Source organism: Lichenostomus cassidix, chromosome 4, assembly GCF_008360975.1.
Source record: "Lichenostomus cassidix isolate B80296 chromosome 4, HeHo_3.0, whole genome shotgun sequence".
NCBI lineage: Eukaryota > Metazoa > Chordata > Aves > Passeriformes > Meliphagidae > Lichenostomus > Lichenostomus cassidix.
In genome coordinates, this window is record NC_139484.1 from 26,346,193 (window position 1) to 26,368,427 (window position 22,235).

General features: G+C 41.5%; 1 protein-coding gene across 7 annotated transcripts in view; it reads right to left on the reverse strand.

The window, feature by feature from the left end:
• SLC20A2 (solute carrier family 20 member 2) overlaps positions 1–22,235 on the reverse strand; it is a 57,171-nt gene that overhangs the window by 21,541 nt on the left and 13,395 nt on the right. For 4 of the 7 annotated variants that reach the window (XR_014851664.1, XM_085058407.1, XM_085058406.1 and 1 more), the window contains exons 2-7: positions 16,772–16,915; positions 10,463–11,006; positions 5,640–5,780; positions 4,344–4,429; positions 2,229–2,325; positions 98–214 (exon numbers count right to left, since the gene is read on the reverse strand). Coding sequence is in view for 6 of the 7 variants with exons in the window: in XM_085058407.1 (XP_084914533.1) it covers positions 98–214; positions 2,229–2,325; positions 4,344–4,429; positions 5,640–5,780; positions 10,463–10,745 (724 nt within the window). In the remaining variant the exon portion in view is untranslated. Of the gene's footprint in view, positions 1–97; positions 215–2,228; positions 2,326–4,343; positions 4,430–5,639; positions 5,781–10,462; positions 11,007–16,604; positions 16,624–16,771; positions 16,916–22,235 lie in introns of those variants that run through there. The other 3 variants (XM_085058403.1, XM_085058404.1, XM_085058405.1) reach the window with 2 other exon arrangements.

Here is a 22,235-nt window from a genome sequence, read left to right on the forward strand (position 1 = left end):
TGGGGACTGGACTAAGTGACCTCTCAACGGCACTTCCACCTCTGAAATGTAATTTTCAATTATATTATCACTCACATTTCATCAAACAACTACTTACTTTCTATTTTTCTCTTCATCCAAGGACACACAAAAATCCAGACTAAGACAGCAAATACTAAGGACACACCAATTGATATTAGAGCAATGGCCCACATTGGCAGAATCAGTCCCAGTACTGTAAAGACAAAGAAATAAAACCCAAGCAAGCCATAAGTTAACATGATTTAATTATCCCAGGCAGTAGAAGAGCAGTCTGTTGCAGAAAAGCCAGTGTTCACAGTGTATTCAAAACCAACATGAAGGAGCTGATGACTTTTAACATACTACCAGTTAATGCAGCATTTAAAGGTAAAGTTGACATGGAAACATTAGCAGGTTTAGTAGTCCAGTTTCCTGTTACCCCACTGTGACCTTATTTCCAGAAGAGCTGAGGGTAAAACCCCCACATCAGGGCTGCTAGAACAAGTTTGCAGGGCTTTTGTACATGAATGCACATTAAACCACGCTGCCCATTAGGGTAAGTGTTTACCTGACCTTTGCTCTGGCCCATAAATCCTGATGCTTAGCTTACTCTAAGCCATTAGTTGCTTATGATATTAGCTTAATGCTGCACTCCAAAGCACTGAGGCTTCATCCTGCAAAGCACAGCGACGTCAATAACTCATGGTTCTGTATTCCCCCCACAGAGATCCTTGCACTTGTTCAATGAAACAATCTGACTCTGGATGAAGAAAGAGCTTGGACTCTGATCTTTCAAACCCATATATGCATTGCTTATCTTGAAACCTATGTGGTCAATTCATCCTTGTGGGTAACTGCTGCCAGAACAGAGGCCTTGGAGAGTAAATATGTATTTCCCCAGTATCAAAAATGGAGTCCCATCTTTTTATTCACACACTTTAGAGACTGCTAAGCAGAAACAGAAGGGACATTAAGATTCTTATTTCATTTATTTTGCTTAATGAATCATTGCAGAGTGCCTGACCTACTTCTGCAATACTAATGAAGAAATGTGAGTTATACAGCTGATTTACCGTGAAACATCTTGGATAGATAGTCAATTGGACTTCAAAGGGATAGTTATGATACCTTCAAATTGGGAATGTCTCAAGTTTTTTATTAATTTCAGCAATGCTATGCTATGGAGTAGGGTCTACCAACTGCATTTATCTACTGTGTTGGATTTCAGAGCAGTATTTCCATTCAAGAAAAGGTCACCTTCTAAGCCTGCTTTCTTAATTCAGGGCCATATTCAGGAGTCTATCTTCAACTGCCTGTTCGTTCATGACTCTTGGAAAATAATCTAACCTAAAGATAACATTTAATGGCCAGGGTCTTCAACAAAGAACATCACTTAATATCTTGTTGAGATCACTTAACATCTTGTTTCTGAACCCTTCTGCTACAAGTGCGTGTTTAAATGTATACCACTTCAGTAAACTATAAAAATATAAGTGCAAATACATAAACATAAAATGTGAGAATATAAATATGCAAACAAAAAGTACAAGAATATAGAAATTCAAATAATATAAAAATAAAAATTCAAATATAAACATACATATGGATAAACACAAACATGTAAGTGCACATAAAACATACAATTATACAAAAATATAAATAAAGTCCTTCAAATTCTTTTCCTTCTACTGAGTTGCAATCAAACACAACAGCAAAGAAAGATACATTCAATGAAGAAACAGGCTTGGGGTTTCTTATCATTAAAGGGAAATAAAGAAGTAAATATAAACAACAGTCTTGATGCCAGGGCTGCCAGAACAGTGATTCTGCTCATATCAATGGAATGACAACATTACACCGAGTGCAAACAGCACCTGCTCTCCTGCCCTGCTCTGAACCTTCACTCCTTGATGCACAATCCTAGAATAACTTTGAGAGCTTAACATGTGCTCAGATTTACAAAGCCAAAGCTGCATCTCAGTAACTTCCCTTCCTCTAAAGGGGGATTTTTTTTTTGTAGCTCTGCTCTTCCCCACTAACCAGAGCGATCAGGAGGGTGTCACAAAAACATATGCACAAATAGAAGCATGTGGGGAGATGAATGATTTACTCCTGCCCTCCTTAACTCCTAAGGCAGAAGATAACCCTGTGGTGTCTGGGTGATGCTGGCAGAGCATTCTTGTGCACTGTGGGAAGCCTCCCTCCCGTGCCTGCCCCAGCTCACTCACCTGGTGCCCCTGTGTACATGATGGAAAACACATTAATAGCTATGGTAGCAGCATAAAACACGGGGAGTGCGCGAAGACCATTGGGCACGGGGTCTTCCTGCAGAGAAATAATGAGAAAAAGGAAACATTAGTTGGATTTTGCACCAGATTAATGTCAGCATGAACCTCCATGGGGAAAACACGTGCTCCCGAGTCAGTGCCAGGCAGGTGGAGCTTTTGGATGTCAAGGAAAGGATGGCAATCTGCCTGGTTACACCCAAATCCACAGGGCTGGTCCTGGCAAGCACCAGCATTCTGGGGAAGCTTGACACTGTTAATGGGAACCAGGGACACATGTTATACTTTCCAGTCAGCTGCAGACCTGCTGAGTGACCTGGGGGCAGGTTTCTTTCTGCAAGGGTGTTCTTATTTATTTTGTCTCCAAGATGAGGAGTCCCTTTCACTTAGCACGACTGAAGGGTGCCAAGCAGGAGAGGGCTTTGGTGTCTTGGCCCAGTGCTACAAGCAGCAGTGCATTGCATCCACCTCAAAACCTTATTCCTCAGCCCTCCCGTTTCAACCGAGACAGCCTGGCACTTCCTACCAGCTACCAGAAATCTCTGAAATCCCAGGAGTGTGGCTGTATCAAGCAGGTAACACACTCAAAGTGAGCAGGCAATGTTTAGCATGGCACCGTGTCTGCTGCCCGCGGCACTCACAAGGAAAGACTCAGCTGACGGAGCAGCGGAAACACACCGTGTGAGCCACGGACAAATCCTTTGTGAGCAGACTGCTTTGGCCTTTGAGGGGCTCCACGTGTTTGCAAAGAGCCTGGCAAAGCTGAGGGCTGGCTAACGTGGTTTTATTTCTTGCTGCCATGAGCTATAAAAGGGAGCTGAGAAAAGGCTGTGGCTGCCCTGTGCTTTGCCCCGGTCCCAAAGTGGGATGCAGATGGGCTGTATTTGCAGGGCCAGCTGCTATTCACAGACATCCCCAACAAGGGCATGGAGCCCTGTAATAGGCCAAAGACTCACAGGCTAGAAAGCTGCTCTTTTTTTATGCATGCACACAACACAAGTCACTACCTGCTCATGCCAGAAGCTCTACAGATCTCACTACTTTGTGAATGGCACACATCGCAGTTGGGAGGAAATTTCCTTAACTTGAACTTTTTCTACCTCTTGAATACTCAAATATGTGGCTTTAATACCAGATTTCATGTGATTTTGATGACTAATTTCTTAAGTTGCTAGGCTTTGAATACAAGAGTGGAACTTTTCCTCATTTTTTATGCAACTTGAGTTATTTTTTTATTCAAATATTAATCTGATCAAATCTATCATCTGTTTTTATCACTGACATTTATTTAGAGCAGGAATAAAGAAGGATGAAGCTGAGGTTACAGGTGGTGCTATTTATAGCAAAAGAATTAGTCCCTCATCTATTTAAGCTCCCTGTATAACTGCTAATATAGTGTCCCTTATTTTAGGTCACCGTCATGCACTGCACTTCCCCATTTTAGCAAGTTGAATGGTGTGAGAGAAATGGAAAAGGCAGATAAAAGTGTTCAGGTTTCCAGTTCATGCTGGGTGGCAGGCAAGTCATCATTTGCACTGGAGACAGGTGGGCTGATGTTACCTCAGGTCACTCAAACCCACTGATTCAGGTTTCTTGAGAATCTACAAAATAGGCAGATGCCCATCTTCTAATGTCTGATGTGCTAGAAAAATGAGGCTTAAAATTTCACAACTTTAAAAGACCAGTTAGAGTATCTCCAAGGGAGGACTGTTCTGTTTAAATAACAGTCAGAAAAGCTATTGAGATGTTAAGTCAATGCCAGCAGGCTTGTACCAATATAGAAGCAGCCTCAATGTACCATCCTCTGACCAAACAGAATGTACAATATTAATTATCACATAGCACCTTCTAAGCCTCAAATACTTGTCAAATTACTTACTGTGAGGTTTCAGAACTGCTAAGTGCAAATATAATTCAAATGGCTATTACAAAAATGACTGCTCTCCTGTCCAAAAAGCCAGTCACAAACTTTCAACTCTGGAAATGCCAACACTCAAATGGGAGGCTAAAACACAACCTTCATACTAAGCACTCATTATAACAGTGAGATATCTTTACCTTGTTTAAAATGAAGAATCTGATCAGCACAAAGAGGATTCCAGACATCAAGCCAGATAACAGTGGGGAAATAAACCAAGAGGCAACTGTATTGAAGAAAGAATGAAACTTGAAATAAACAGTATTCTTTCATAATAGTTAAGTACATAGTTAATGAGCAATAAATTTAAAACAGTTCCTGTACAACTGGAATAAATGTTCTGTATGTTTACTTTCAACTGGTGCAACTCAATGTCCACTGACACTCATTAAAGTCAAAGTAATGCTAGGCACCACTAGAAACACCAGCCAAAGCATTTCCTGCTAATTTTGCAAGTTTAGCAAACAAAATCATCAGAAAAGTTTCTTGTAGTTTGATTCAGAGTAGACCAAGAAAGTGCAGTAATTTCCTAATCACCACAACCACGAATGTTGCAAGCAAGTGGAAAGCGACTGCATCTAGCAGGATACCATGCTGCTCCCAGGGTAATAGTCTCGACTTCTAAAATGCCAGAGAAGCATCAGCTGTAATGTATAATGCATGCACTTTTTTTTCAGGCCAGCACTGCAAGTGTCCAGGACTGATTTAACTGAAGTAGGTGGCAAAGCTCCCACCGATCTCAATAAAACCGGATTAGGGCAGCACTCTGGAAATCTCATCCAGAGTGATTTATTGTTTGCAGCATGGTTAACAGATTGATTCTGCTGTCACTGAAAACTCTCTTTTACTATTGACAGAATTAAAATACAGGCACTGCCAAAGTTCAAATATATTACCACGCCTTCAGCATCAAATCCTTTTAACAGAGACTTCAGGCTGCACCTCAAGTTCCAAAGGCTTCCAAAACAATAACAAAACACTCCATCACATCCCTGCTTGGATGTACTGATCTTGGCAACGGGAGGCTGTGAGTTAAACGTGCTGTATGCCCTGAAGGTGGTGGGTGGAGAAATATGACTGTGGGCATTCACATGATAGCATTCACATTGTTGAGAGCAAGAACAGGGTAGTATGAGCTGCCACAAAAAGAATTAGAAGAGGAGGAATGTCACCTTGAAGCACATCTCTGGAGGGACAATGTGTCCCCAGCTTACCACTGGGGAAGTACAGTTCTTGTCTTACCCCTTTCTCCACTGGAGACACATTGCAGCCCTTAATGAACATGGCACCAGTGCATTTTCTGAATGACACGACTTGGGTGGAAAATGAATTAATGAGGGAGTGCCATCAGCACAAAGCAGATTTCTGGGAATGTTTTTAGCAGGCAGCATCCAAGATTTCACATACCCTCACACTTAAAAGGAGACAGTACTTACCAATCTTGACAAGCTGCATCCACTGGACACCCTGAGTGCCAATTGCCACCAGAGAAAATCCAATTGTAGCACCTACAATGCAATGGGTCCCTGATATTGGGAGTTTCAAGAACGATGCAATTAGCTGCCAAACAGCAGAACCTAGAAACAAACAAGCCATATGGTATAAACAACAACAATAATGTAACACAGGAAATTCTTTGCCATGTGCCCACATTCTTTTAAAAGCGCTGCCTACACTCACATGCATAAGACAGATCTTCTAAAGAGAGTTTTGTTCCTGTTCCATCTCTAAAAGCAGATACTAAGACAGTTTAATAGCAGCTTTTAATGCTACATCTTACTTATGACTGTTTATGACTAACAGCTCGCTCCAATTCACAAAAGTTCTGCTTTCAGTATTTACAGCCTGTCTGACGAAGTACACAAACTGCTCCCAGTGTACATCCAGCTGAGAAAACCTCACCCTTGAGAGGTGACTCTGGAAGCCTCCAAGTGATCAGTGTGAGGAAGTATTCACCATTTCACCAGTGAACTACCCATGCTCCTAAACTTGGATACTACCAGAGAATGGTTCAAATTGTGGGGCAGAGAGATTTTATGTTTCACCTCAGTGATATACAGCCATTCAGTCCTCTGTAGGAAAAACAGACTGAGGAGGGAATAAGGATTTTCTCCCTGCCTTCATTTGCAGCTAATTGTTGCACTGGAGAAATTCAAGACTGCAGAAAAGGCTTATCCTACCCTGGCATAAGGAAATAACTTCTCCTAACTAACTAAGGGATGATGGTTAAAGGCCTATAAAGTAAATGGAATAGCTGGTGTCCCAACCAGACATCCAGGAAGGATGGTGGTCAAGAGTGCAGGGCAAAAAAAAAAGTACCCCAAGCACCACTTTCAGGAGTTAGATCAGACACAGTTGGTCACCAAGCTCTCGAGCACACAGCTCCATGCTCCAGCTCATTTCCACTTTGCAAAGATACAAGACCCCTGCTCCTCTTTCAGTGGCATTAACCTCAGGACACCAAAATACTTCCGAGAGTGACCCAAGCTTCCTGTGGACCTCAGCTAGTATTAGAGAATTCTTACAAAGACTTCTTCTTCATCTTAAGACTTCATGGCCTTAACAGTAAATCTTCACATATTAAGAGTCACCAGTGGCAGCAATCAGAATGCCATAGGAGATCCTGCATTTTCTGGCTTGTGCCAGCTCTCTTAACAGATCTGCAGCAGATGCAGGTGATAAAGCAAGGTCACTGAACATACGCTGGCAGATTACCCAAAGTTTCAACCTCTGTCCTCAATTCCAACATGACAAGATGGTTTGAAGGTCTTGAAACAGAGCCATCTGCAAATGGTGATTTGCTAGTATCATATGTGGCTACATTTGGAAGTCAACCAGTTTGTAAAACTGATCTCTCCTGGCATACTATTCCAAAACAACTGTTACTTCTCTTGCTAGTGGAGATTCTAGATCAATCAAGGCACACCTGCTCTTTAATTTTTTGGCTTTTTCCCCCCTGGATTAAAATAAAAATAAAAACACTGAAACCTTTGACATGAACTTAGAGACCAGCAAGTAGAAGTGAGGACAAAGAGAAATCAGATGGTTACATCTGAAAGAAGCCAAACAAAAAGATAAGCCAGCCATTTATATGTAATTACAAAATACTCAGTATAAAAAACAGGGAAAATGTAACGAAGACACAGCTGCACTGCAAATGTCTAGTGAGGACTGGGGGGTTTTTGTCGGGGGAAATTAGAAGGAGGATGAAACTATTTCTTGTTTGTTTAACTTCAAAGAATAGCAGAATGGTTTGAGTTGGAAGGGACCTTAAAAGATCATCTAATTCCAAACCCCATGCCATGTCCAGGGACACCTTCCACTAGTCCAGGTTGCTCTACTGAAAACAAACAGGAGAGAAAGAAAAAGGTGGTGGAGGAATAATGGATGGTCTGAGAAGGACAATGGATAATCTAAAGAAGTCTAAGGAAGCACATTAAGGAACAGAAGAAACTACAAAGGAAGACAGAGCAGGACTTTCCTCTGGGACTCGCAGTGCTTTAACTACCAACATCAAAGTTTTAATTCCTTTTCAGTGTAAAGTGTGTGTTCCTGATTTTTAACTTTGCAATACTAACCTAGGAAGCAGGAGGCTCACTAGGGCGGTCACAGAGTCCCAAATTCAGACTCTTCATGCCTGCTGACACTGTGGCCCACACCTTTTCCTCTCAGTTAATATGCCCCTAAAGACAGAGGGCTGGCTGTGGACTGCCCTGACCAGGAGCTGCCCACACCAGCTTTTGGCCCAGAGTGTGTTTCATGCTCCCCTGCTGCTGAGGGCATCACATCCATTCTCCTGAGGCTCCAGCACTCCGTGCCAGCTGTAAGCCACCAGCAAATACCACGTCACCTGCAGGGCTAGATTAGTATTTGGTTCTGCTAATCCTGGCTGGGATGTCCTCTCTGTTGGTGGCTTCTCCTCAGTCACATCAGCTGCTGACTTCAGCTCGCACCAGAACCACTAGAACAACACATGGGCAAGTCCTGACAACAACCTGACAATTAGTTAATGCGGGGCAAGTACTGCAATTTACCCCCAAGAACAAAAGTTCTTAACTTCTCATCTGCCTAACAAACAACATTTTATTATGCTACAAATTATTACAAAATGCTTTAAAATTTTAATCCCATTACTTCCTGCTTCCTTTTCTCTTAGGAGAGAAGGTTGACCTGAAAATTACATCTGCTGTTTGCTGCAAGCATCAAAGGATCTTCCACCAACATCTGGAAAGAGAATACAGTGACTTTTGGTCTCTCCCAGACTGTTGACTCATTTAAGCCTCATTGAAATTCAGAAGCTAAATCCATTTGCAAAAACACGATCATGAGGCATGAGAGAACAGGGTGGGGGAAAATGCAGAGCAAAAACAGAAAGATGAAAAGAAAACATCTAAGAAGGCTCAGAGAAAACACAGGAAAAAATCATACCTCCGGAGAAAAGCTGGAGATGGATTTGAAGAAAAAAATTTTGAAATTTGCATTTTGTAACTTGCGATTAATTCTGAGACTTAAAACGTGGAATTTCTTCTTAATGCCCCTACTGGAGGAAGGGAATGCAACTGGTCATGAAGTTCACACAGGCTTATGTAAATACGCATGCAAATAAGTTGTTTTCTTTGAGCTTCTGGCCAGTTGCCTCTGCAGGGGGTATCTGAGACTTAAAACTTTGCCCTGCCAGGATCAGGACACCAGAAATAGATACAGAAAAGAAAAAGGACCCTTCCTTCAATGGGAATCATGAGTATCAAGAACACGCAGGTCACCCACATTTCAGACAGTGTGCACTGCTCCTGGCTCATGCCCATGGGAAAAGACAGAGGATAAAAGATGCAAGTGGAATGGTGCAAAAAGCCACCCTACACCTTGAGGGAAAGACCAGGAACCTGCAGCTCACCTTGCAAGGTATCAGGAAAGAGGAAGTGATTGCGGGGGGGTCCAAGAGCACTTGAAGTGTTTAAGGTGGGACCATCTGTGGAAGTGGCTGTGGTCCCAGAAGTCATTTCTTGCTAACCAGCCCCTTTTCCCTTGGGCAAGGAAAGGTGGCCAGCCTTCAGGAGGCTCAGGAGCAGCCAAAGAACCAAGAGAACTACCTCCACACTCTCAGGCACACAAAGCCACCTCTGACAACTCCAGAAACTATCAGTGTCCATTTTGATCCATTAAAATAAGTTTAAAAAAAAAAAAAAGCTACATCTCCTCCTTTCCCGAAAGAAACAGGAAAATAACCACATGTAGTAGATCACTGCATAGGTTCACCTATCTCATGTGCAGGTCTTGCCTAAACACTGTGAGGAAGTTAGAGGGGATAGGTGGAAATAAGATTTAGGTCAGGTTTAAGTAGGTTTAAGGAAGAAAATTTTAAAGTGGAACATCCCTTTTAAGCAGAGGATGCTGCGATGCTTGTCTAAATCACGCCACCCTGTCATGGGACATCACCAACCTGCCAGACTGAGGTGGCAGGGCTGTCCCTTTGCCGGGGCTGCCTCTTCCACAGTTAAAGGGATTCCTCCCTACTGCCTCCTGCCCTTTAAAAGCAGGTTTGCTCCTTAAGGGAGCTCTCTAAAAGCTCACAAAGCCTCTTGCACATAAACAAAGAGTAAATACCGTGGCTTAATGTTACTTACCTCAGAATATGCTGTTTGTTCTGAACAGAGATTTAGTTAACTACAAACACAAGCACGGAGGCAGACTCTAAGGTATGCTGACCTGCTGTGGCTTGGGTCAGGAAATTTAAAAAGACCTTCAATGTGTGATTATCTGCTCCCTCAGTTTTGCCGTGGGCAAGGGTGAAGTGTAGGACTAATTGCAATCACTCAGCTGGGCAATCAGTTTACACAAATGCGTTTGGATTTTTCTGTAACTTTTTTAAAAAGGATTCCTTCGCATACATAGTCATTAGAAACGGCTGATTCTGTAGGATCTTCTGTACAGACATAAATGCTAGGCTTTTATATTTGTCATTTACCATCACAAAAATCTCCAAAATGTTTTTTTTTAGTATCTTATACATATTTAGGATCCATTGTGTTAAACATTTCATTTCATCTATTAGTTAAATGGCTGAACCATTGAAAAACGTAAATTATTAGAAGCATTTAAATAAAACATAGGAGAGTTTAAAAGGAATACAGGCCCCTGCATTCACACAAAAACAGATGTGCAGGTCCAGAAGATGGGAAGACTTAATTAACAATGTTCAAAATGAACAAGGTGACAAACACACAACAAACGTTACTTGGAATAGGAAAGTATTACTTACCAACCATTGCACTCACTTCTCCTGCCATCAGGACAGTGTTGTTGTACAGGTTAACATCAATGATACCTTTCCGAATTGTTTCTCCTACTTTTGCTCCCAGTAATACTGAGCCAGTGGTTTCAAAAACTGAAGCCAAAATGCAAGCCTGGCGTAAAGTAACAACACCAGAGCCCACAGCCGTTCCGAAAGAATTTGCAACATCATTTGCACCAACTGAAAAAGCTAAAATAAAAGCAATGATAAACCCCACAATGACCATCCACAGGTACTCATCCAATGCCATCTTTCCCCAGCTGTAGATTAGCTTCCCCTTTGCAAATAGTTAATAGTCAAGGCTGGAGGGCACCGCAACGGATTTGGAAAGCAGATTTCTTGTAAACAATGAGTTCTCTCTGGAAAGTGCTGGGTAGTGTTAGAATGTGAAGAAACTGCTAACTGCTGATTTTCAAACTACTATAAATACTGTTCATTTGGCTGCCTTCGGTCAGCAGTGAAACACATTCCATATTTTGCTTCCAAACTGGTACAACTGCGATGTTCTGTCCTGCAACAGAGAAAAAAGAAAAAAAAAAAGAAAAAAAAAGAAAATTAAAAAAAAAAGGAATACTCAGCAGAGCTTATAACAATGCGTGTTTTCAGAAGTAAACAGATGATTTAAACCCATTAATGGGGTCCTACCTCAGCATGTGACTGCTCTAATCATAAAGCAATTCAGAAAAGATTCAAATTAGGTCACCTCCAAAGCAATATGTTTCTTGCAATATCACTGACCAAGAAAATCTTTTGAGCAATTTAAAAGGATTTAGAAAGTTTGGCACTTTTGTTTGTGTTGAATTTACCAAGCAGAGCAATGAGCTCTCTTTCCAGCAGGAGGATTCCTCTTGGCTTTTTGCACCCAGTGTATACAAGACATATGGAGTACGCAGACATACCATACAGCCTGATTCCCAGCTAATATGTAACACCTAGCTCCACTGACAGCAGAGCTCTCAACATTTTATCAGCTGCAGCCATGGATACACCCTTTTAAAAAATTATTTTATATATATGTCTGTCTAGGAAACACCACTGAAAATACTCTGGAGAACATTAATATTCATCTGTTGCTGTTATTACATCCCATGCAGTAAGAATACAATTTCCTTACAGTTTTTCAGTCACTGAAACAGCAAAATAATTTCAGGATTTCCATGTACCCTAACTGGTTTAGAGAAGTCTATGAAAAAGGTGCAACAAAAACATTGAACTCTCTGTTTTTTCCTATAGTTACCAATTACTAACAGTTATTATATTCAAACTATTGTCACAGATATCTTTTAGTATTTATTTTGACAGTTTCAGTTTTATGACTGCCTTTTGAGTTACATGTTTATTAGTCTAAACTGATAAAAGAGTAAGCTTCTTCAAAGCAAAAAAAGGACCGAGAGAAAGTGAGTTTAAAAAATAAAACCTTCATCATCCAAAAGACTGTTAAACAGAGCAACAAGGTCCACAGTGACATGAAGATGGTCCAAAGCTAGAAGCAAATTTTCCCAAACCACCTGCCTCCTCCAAGGGCTAATTCTCTTCTGTTAGCTCCCCCACAAAGACATCCTGCAGTCCTGTGGCAAGGGGTTAAATGAACATTTAGCAGCAAATATGCATCAGCCAACTCCACCTGTTTTAAGAAGCACTTCTAGAGAGCAGGGGATGTCAGATTAAAAGCCCTGAGCCCACCTCCTGCTCACTCTCGATTTCCCCACAGACACTTCAATTTCATACAATATTCCCACATGCACAGTTTCAAGATCATGCTTAATTTCTTTCAATGACCCAAATGCAATATAGGTCCTGCGGTAGCAAGGAGGAAGGGTCTCTGAAACCTCTGAAATAATGGCAAAATTAAAAACTAAAAGAGATTTTGTATATTTCTGAGGTGCTAGATAGAGAACAACCAACAGGAAAATAACACATCTATCCATAAGTGTTTCCTAGAAAACTCATAAATTGATGCCAAAGATTGATGCTTTCTCTACATATATATATCCAGCAAAAAAGATGCCCCTCTTTTTTTCTGCAGGCTCCAAACTGGCTGAACAACTGTTGCTCCAGTCTTTTCCAGACATGGAGCAGACATCAATCCTTGAATGCCTTACACTCTAAAATAACATTTCAGAAGGTCTTAATGGCTAAAAACATTTGTATAAGGATTTTTATACTATGAGATAACATGAGAAAATGAAGCACCAAAGCATGTTTTCTGTTTGAAGACTTGTTGCTTTTTTATAATTCATGAGCACTCACTGAGTGGAAAAGGACTTGACAGAGACAGAAAAGGCTAATGATATTTGGAAGAAACAATTATAGTTAGCACTTTTTTGCCTGAGAATGAAGAGAAAACCTCACAAGTTTCTATTATGCATATCAGATTTTTGCTAGGAGATGAAGTGCTGGTCTAGGGTCCTTCCTTGATCCTGGAGATTAATTATTAAATTCTTCATCCTGCGTGGATTTCCACAGTACCTTTGCCAAGTTAGCCTCAGTGCCCCAGTTTCTTCTCCTGAAACTGGGCAAAGCTGAGGTCCATGCATGCATCCTCAGACTCTGTGATTATATGAGACCCATTTCTTTGGACCAGCAAGATGAAAGCACACCCTTATTCCCAACAGAGATCTGTCTTTTCTCCACTTATCAACCAACCTACCAATTATTGTGGTGACCCAATTCCTGGGATAGGAAAGAGCAGGGGGATTGTGACATTCCCCCACCGCAACAGAATTCATGGGACAGCGTTTGCCAAATCTGGCTCCTCCAGCCACAGCGAGTTCCTGCAGTCTCCAAAATAAACCACTAAGTCACAAGGTTGCCTTTATTAGCTTCCCTGGGAGAGGGTGGGGAGAAGTCCTCCAGATGCTCCCAAAGAAATTAAGACTTCAAGTGTGTGCTCCTAAAATGCCTCATGAAGGCCAAAGAGTCTCCAAAAGACTGTCAGCAGGGCTTTTGGCAAACAGCTCAGAGAGGCAGCTACATAAAACTGCCTCCCTGTGAAATAGGATATATGGCCTCAGGAGAAAAGGATGTCTTAAGTAAGAAGTCACCCCTCCTGTCATTTTATGCAAGGTGATAGTTCAAAATAGAGCTTCCTCCAAAACTTGAGAGGCTCAATTTGATGTCCACTGTGTTGGCACAAGCAACAGCACAGCAGCAGCCAAGCTGTGTCTTTAAGAAGATGGAAATCAAAAAAAGGAGTAAACACACATTTAAAAATTAACATGTAGGCTGCTTTTGAATGGCTAGGTGCTACTACTTTCACCCTTAAAAAACAAAAAAAGGGTAAGAGATTTTAAATGCTTATAAAAAAAGAAAGGAAAAAAAAGGCACATCTCTGCTGAGAAAGTTTTCAGAAATGCAAAATATCCTGCAAAGCAGGCCAGTGACTATATACAGACTAAATCTTGTAGCACACTTCTTTCTAGAGCCCAAAATACATCTGGCATGCTCAGACATGCTGAGCTATGCCCCTCATCACCTAATCTAACCCAGGAGCCTGTGGTATTTCATGTTATTACTGGGATGAAAAAGAAACTGGAAAGAACACCATGCAGTAGGGACTGGCAGGTGATCTGCTCTGTGTGTGACACCTGGAAGTCACCAGCCTGTGTCTCTCCTGTTCTCACTTACATTTCATCAACGTGCCTCTAGGCAACCCAAATGCAATTCAACCTGACCTGCTGGATGCTGGGAAATCCTCCCATTTACCTCTGGGACCAATAATGCCTCTGGAGTCAGGGGTCTGACTGCTACCACAGCAGGCAGACTCGAGGTGGAAAAGTACACTTTCCTGTTTAGGATTTGGATAACTCTTCCTGACTCAGCCCAACTTGTTCTGCCATGCTGCAAACTCACACTTGGGCATTAGCAGGGCAGAGGAATTGTGTTAGGACCAGGGAGCTGCAGGACCTGAAGCTGGAGTGTGCATCACTGATGGCTATTAGAGTGGACAGAAATGCATAGAGATGACATTTCAAGTTGTAGAAAGCTAATTCTGCATTAAGGCAAGCTTTTTAGCTAATAGAGTTTTCTTATGATCCATGATCAGTGTACCTTACTTAGGAGGTCTGAGTTGAAGTCTTCTAAGCAGACTTAGAAACTTGCACCCCAGCGAGAAAAATTTGATTTTTGGAAATGCTGAGCACGTCCCTCTGCCTCACTGGCAGATGAGCCAGACACCCCCCTCGGACTGTATTTTGTTGTTAACTAAACAGCTTGTTATAACTCTGTCAACACAGAGTGCTATTTCTTCCCGAAGGGACAGAGGAGAACAAAACCTAGGTAAAAAAGCACCTTGATTCATGCACAATGACAAGTGAATCCTCAGGAAAAAGTTAGGATCTCGTGGTAATCATGAGATCATTTTAGGACATGTTTATATATGGACATTTTCTAAGACAGCTCTCCTGGAAACTATTTACAGTACACTATTAAGCTTTGGCAAGTTTTAGAGAAAAAAATTAAAACTAAATTTGAAAATCAAAAATGTCAGGGTTTTGGGATTTCATTTTTTTGCTAAACAAATTGCTGCTAAAGAGAACAGAGAAGTATCCAACAGCAGGAATGAATGGACAAACAAAAGCTCAGGACTAAGTTCAAATTCTAGGGAAGCAATCAGAGTGCATTACCCACCAGCAATCCAAATGTGTGACATAAAGGAACAAACAGAGATCCCATAAATGTCCTTTAATCTTCTCCTCACAGAAAATTAGGGAAGAGCCTACTGCACTTGTGAAACACTGAAAGGTATGCAGCTCATACCATATATAAATCATGCTGTATGCAGCTCTCCTACTCTCAGAAGTTGCCCCATACTGCAGCTGAAAATTTTCTGCTCTGGATGGGACAGAGATTCTGCGAGGTCCCAGTTTTAACTGATTTGTTGTTGCCCAAGTATGCAGCTAGCTAGTGTAGCATGTCCCAAAATAATTTTTATGACTACTCCACTTTGCATTATGGCAAAGCAGACAAGAGAGGACAATTTCTTTTCCTCTGCCGTGTTGAAAACAGTAGACGTTTCATGATTGACAGAGACTCTGAATTTGTACTGACAGGCAGGTTCACTTCTAGTTACCAGTGGCTGAAAAGTCTGTCTAAAATGCTTACCAGACAGCAGCTTCTAGGAGGTTAGTCCATATCCTCTCTATTTCTGTATGTTGCTTTTTATATAAAACCGATCTGTCAGGCTTCCCACCTATGTATATAAAGCCAGGCCAGATCTGGCATTCCAGGCTATGGGTACTAAACACAGCACTGCATAGAAACCAAGCCTGATTTATAACCAGAGCTACTAACATCGTTCATATCAATAGTCCTTATCATTTCCAGTTCATGCTCAGGCCATGAGGCTCACAAATTATTTACTTTGAATTACTAACGCTACATTCATGATATGAAAGGTGGTATTGAATCAAGTGGTTCAAGACTGAGAACATCCCTATATGGCTCTAAATTACATGCACAGGACTTGTCACAAGGCCAAACATTATGCAAGTTTAATGCTCCAGTACACAAAAAGCACTCCCGACTTACTATTAAAAAAATCAATTACCACATCAGCAGAAGCAAGTTTTGTATCAATCAGTTCCTATTTTAACACATTCACAACGTGTTTAAGCATACTTCATGCTACTACTTGATATGGAAACAAGACTGAAGTTGACAGCTCTCCAGGGATTCCCATCCAGTTTAACATTGCCGAGAGAGACTGTCACTGTCAGCTCCCAAAACTTCCAGAGGATGCTTCCTTCTCTTAGTCTCTACCAACCTTTTGTTCCCACCACTGAAAGGTCAAAAATGCATATAAAATATCTAGCTTGGGATTTTGTTGCTGAAAACATTCACTGAAAACACAGACAGCAGTCACTTTAAGCAATTCTACGAACAAGTAAGAAAGGTAAAGTATCAACAAGTTCTCATGCATTTGCTGATAAATATCTTTCTCTCTAACTAAAGGACAATTTGATCCGTCAGTGACTGAACAAAGTCTTTCTAACAGGCAAGTAGTTTTTATGATTCAATACCACAAGATCCATTCAGAGAAAACAAGTGTTCGTGGTTACAGAAAACGTTTCATAAAAGAAAACCATGCAGAGAAGTCTTTAAAACTCACCCAGTATTTAAAAGTTATTTCAAGAGAAAAAGGAGCTAAGTTCTTCTAGCAACCTTCACTCCTGATTGTAAATACAGGTTGAAGTCTAAAATAGACATCCTATCATTCAGCACAGTCACATCTGAACATGCAAACTTCCAGAGGGTAGAAAGAGGGCTATAACTTACACCAGGCAGTCCGGGGATAAAATTCACTCCGGCACAGGAGAGCACACAAGACAACACCAAGAAGCATCAATGCGAGTCCAGATTCTTATTCAGTAGGTGAAAATCTGCCTCCTCTTAAGCAAAGAATTCTGCTGGGGGTGGGCACTGATAAAACACAACACTGCGTCACGACTGCACCAGAGAGACAAACCAATCCAATGAAGCTCATATTAAAAGCAACAAAACGTTCCCTTCCCTCCCCCCCAGCCCCAGGCATAGGCATAGACAAGAAAGGAAATCTCATTTTTGACCGTCAGCTGGGCATTTTGGTGAGATCAGGTAATCTCTGAGGAGTCCCAGATCTTCTATTTGCAAGCACACTTAAATGCATGTTTAATTCAAGTGCATGTGACAGTAGGGTATGCACATCCAATTTGGGAATGATGTTGCATGCTTGCTACTTTATCCATGTCAGTAGAGGTCCCACAGGCTACACAGACTGCAGAAAGTTAAAGATGTGCACAAGTTTTGACTGGATCGATGCCTAAGCAAACAACTTCACTTTCAACAGTTCAGCCTAAATTACCCAATCCAGATTCCTTCAACCGCTTTCCTTTAAGTGGGAAACATTTTTGCACATAAGTCAAGGCAAAACTAATGTTTGCCTAGAAGTACCCGACTTAGATTTATATAAAATATTTGCTTTGAGACTATATAATGCAATTAAGCTATCGTATTCAGCAAAAAGGAATTAAAATCAAAACTGCATTGTCACAGCTAAAAATCTGGCAGACAAAAATTTATTTGGACACATTTATGGTTTATAAATAAATGATGCTTTAAATTTATCTGCTAGGTTTTACTCCATTCTGAGTCACTAAAAGGCATGTAATGATATTCCAACTTAATAAAATTAAATCTGTAAATTTTCTGCATTCTGAATATTTGAGAAAAAACAAATCAATTTAGATTTGTAAACACAGACTTGGAAACATAATCCTTTCCTCATCTACTTTTTCAAGTTTGAATAAAGGATATTTCCTAACAAGAAGTCAAAAGTTTTCTGAATTGGTTAAATTCAGCAGCACATCTGCAGGGATAATTTGGTAAAACTAAAAAGTGTTTTACATTTCTTAAGAAAACTCACATGGATTAGCAAGCCCACATCACATTCTAAAAAGAATTAGGGCAAAACTCCAGCTAGAAATTGGCAATGAACAAATAACATTAAAATTCCCCCCCCAAAAAAAGAATTATAATTATCAGGCCACGATTATTTTTAAGAAATGCTGAGCCTTTATTTAAGGTCGATACCCAACTACTATTAAGTCTGTGATATAGCTGCTACCTTTACGAAAAGCTACATCTCTTAAGTCTGGTTGTGATGTCTTTCCTTTTACTTCTGTAATAGCTGGCAAACAGGCTCCCAGTTTTTAGAAAACTGAGAGGCTGATACTTTCACAATGGTTTTCCCTTATGGACAAAAGCAACATATTTTAACAACAGTAATCTTTTCCTGTAGCTCTAAATATATCTTAATACCATTTTCTACTTTTCTTTTTTTTAACAAGTAGCATCAATCAATTCAAGTGAGAGCGATCACAATTGTAAACATTAAGTCAGCCTGTATTTATAGATCTGGATTCCAAGGTTTTAAGAAAGTGAATAAACAAACACAGGAACTTCTTGGAGCACTTGTTTAACTTTATAAAGTTTAAAAAAAAAATGCAAAATATTATTTCATGTTCTCTTTATAGCTGATGTCTGCCTCCAACCCAAAGGGTCCGAGTAAGCATTAAACCCATCCTAGTTCTCCTCAAAGCACCATTGCCCCAGCGCAGAGCAACCACCCGCAGCGTGCAGATGCAGGTAAAAACTGTCGAGAGAACACATTATTTGAGAGGTATCCATTTCAATTTCCAACGCCAGAAGCTGCCAGCCTGACCTGTGGGAAACATCTCAGACCCAGGAGAGCTACAAAGTGGAACCATTTGAGTGCTGCTTCCCACGAGCCAGCCTGGCCACAATGGTGGTTTCTTGTTGACCTGAGCTTCAGAGCTCGGTCTACACGCAAAGCAAAGGATATAATAAACAGCACAGAGAAAGGAAACATCTTCAAAGTCTTTCTTCTGCTAAATCAGCATTGTGGACTTGAGGCATGGGAAAATTCAAGCCAAGATAGGTTGACCATTAAAAAGAGTTGTAATTTGGGACACCACTAAAGAAGCAAGCAAAGGAAAATTTATAAGACCACAGAATAAATTATGAGGATTGGTTTTTGGAAATGGCAACATCAGTCTGGTTCCCATCAAGTCAAATATTTGTAGAAATGATAAATTACAATCTTGATCAGATATCATAATTTGGTTTTAATTGTAATTTATCCTGGTAAATCCACAATTGATACATCCTTGTTTGATTCAACCAACTCATGCTAAGCAGATTTATATTCAAGCTTAAATAATATAAAAGGATAAGCCAATTTAAATATTTAATTTTCAACTCCTTTGTTTTGCAATTCTGCATCAGCTATTTTCTGAAAGATGCTCAAGTTCTCATTTTCCAGTGACCACTAAAACAAAGTTAATTTGCAACTTAGTGTAACTTTTAAATTTAATGTAACTGGATGGTTTTGCCATTTAGGTTGGAAGGCTACATATGTGAGTGATTCTTCATATTTTAAAATACATACATTTTGAGTAGAAAATAATGGGAGACAAATATAATTTTCTAACATAAAAACCCATAAGAATTGGAATACCTGAATACCTGGAAAATGCATTTAGTCAGGAACAGAAATGCAACAAAAACATCCAAAAGCTGCAGGATGTTGTTCCAGTTACTTTGTGCCAGCTTAAATGAGGTTACTGGCCAGAGACAGCAGCTTCTGGGCTCTCAAATACCTGCTGGTACTCTAAAATTGGGGGCCACAAGCAGCTGGAACTGGGGACCCTGACCCTGCCTGGGAGCTCTTATTTCCCCTCAATCTATAAACAAAGAAATTAAAGTTAATGAGGAGGAATGAAAATGGGTGGCAGATGGCTGCACAGGTATCACATAGTATCTCAAAGAAATCCAGCTCTTGTAATAACCTCTTCTTCCTGGTGTGGAAGGCCCTGTGATCTCCACCTCAGGGGCCTTGAAGCAGGACATCACATGCCAATGATTACCTGGAAATCAGCCCTGAGGTCCTTGAGGCTAACAGAGATTTAACACTGCTCTACCAAACACAGCACGTCTTCTGGGTGCTCTGGTAGTTCCATTACACCCAACAAATACTAACAGAACTCTGAGCATCTGCTCTGCAGAGCTGCAAACACAGTTCAAGTCAAAAAGAACCAATAAAAGCACATCTGCTTCTGCATATTGGATAGCAAGCTCCAACATATTCTGTTATCTATCAGGATAATCTCCAAAAGAGATGCATCCATGTTTCACTGCAAGAAAAAACATCTCAGGGATTCTCTGGGAAGTTTAATGCGGTAGACATAAAATCTGAAAAGTCATTTAGCATTCAGGGATAGAGCAGCTCCTCTGCTCTAAGGAATCAAACCCCTTGGATGGGCTTTCTTGATGGCTCTGAACTCTGTCACCCTGTCATCCACACATTTTTTCTTCCAGCGAGCCTGTGGGCTTTCAAGGAGGACATCCCACCCCAGTTAGGGGACTTCCACTCCCAGTGGTTGAGGTGAATTAGCTGTGCTTGCACAGGCATGCATGGAGAGATGCCATGGTGCAGCATGTGACTCTGCTTGAGATCACACTTGTCTGTTGAGTGTGTGAGCCCTGGGAAATGAAAGGGAGGAACCCACAAGTGGAATTGCTGGAGGCCAAGGCTGGCGCAGAGGAGGACACAGGCTGTGGGTGTTGTGTGGCCTGGGAGAGCCATGCTGACTCCAAACCCTGCCACAGCACAAGCCCATGTCAAGCCAGGAGGAGTTCAAAGGCAGCAAAGCAATTCTGAACGAGCAGGGCTTTGGCCAGCGTGGATTCCAGCACTGCCCCAGTTAACACTGGGAACTGGACTTGGATCGCCTGTGACTCCAGCTGATTGAGCCTGAGCGTACCTATGTCCATTCTAAGACCAAGGAAAAGGGTGAGCTGCTGCTCTGAGCCCCCCTGAGTTTAATCTGTCTCTTTCCCTCCCCAGCCCCATATCCAAAAACCATGGATAGTCAGCATGGGCACAGTAATATAAAAGCCCTGGCTACTGCTCACAATTCAAGGAGCATTATCCCGAAATACTGATGGACTTGTATCGACTTTACACAGAACATAAAAACTGCCCATGAAACACTCCTGTGGCAATCCAAAAATATGCATTTTGCAAATTCAGAGGCTTATGCAAAGATGCTCTTGGTGAAAAGCCAGAGTGTGGTTGCCAAAAGTCAACAATGCAAATTTTTCAGATAAAGGAAACCTGACACGTCCAGCCCCAGATTGCCTGCCATTTCCATTTCAGTTTGGGTTTCAGAGAACAACCACTGTGGAGCCTTCTGATTGAGCCAGAAGAGATGGCTGGAGCTCCCTCGAGTCCAGCAACTCCCTTTCTTCAAACAGTGCTGGAGTGAGTGAGTGAGTAGCTATCCACATGCCAAACCACACTGGCTGGTCTCACCAACAACCTCCAAAATCGGTGTGGCCCACAGGACAGAAGACCAAGCACTGCTGAAATGAGCTAGCTCAATGTCCAGAGGAGGAAAGGACCAGAGGAATAACCAAAGAGAGGAGGGACATTGACACTCACAGAGGTGTCAACCAGGGTTATGGGGGTAAATAGAAGTAGATGAGGCCAATACACTGTGGCAATGGAAATTTTGCTGCCTTTTTTTTCTGTACAAGCATTGCAGTAATAGGGATATAAAGGGGGAAACAGCAATGAAAGCTGTAACCTTGGCTTCTTGGAATAGGAATAGGAGCCAAATACTTCACCAAGAGGTTGGTGATCATGCTTATGCTGCCTGGGGACCATGCAGAGCACGGCATCTGCCAACTAACAGGCCTGTTTCCCTCTCAAAGTCCAACAGCTGCTGACCTCTGCTCTGCTGAGTCCATGTAATAGTCCACATCTCTCTCCTGTAGCCTTTGATGCTAGAGACATGAGGAGCATGATGATGATGCAAGTACCTTGAGTTCCACCTACCAGGCAGCATTAACATCCTGGTTGCTTCACCGTAGGCTGACAATGCTACTGAAGCAAAGAAGTGGCCGACAGACTTGTCACACAGGCTAGGAGTTAAATCACTGTCACTGCAGCGTGCCAAGGAGTGTCCCGCAGTTGGGCTCTTGGCTTAGTGAACACCTCCAAGAGGATTTACTAGGGGTGTGTGGTCATGTGAAAAGCTAGGCCAAGAAAAGTTAGGCTTTGTCTCTCATGGAGGGCCAGGAGGCAAACATCCAGGTGGAGCACAGAGTCTTCCTAAAGGTTTGGGCAAGATCATGGGACACATGGACTGATGAGTCTATTCATCTTCCGAAAGAGCTT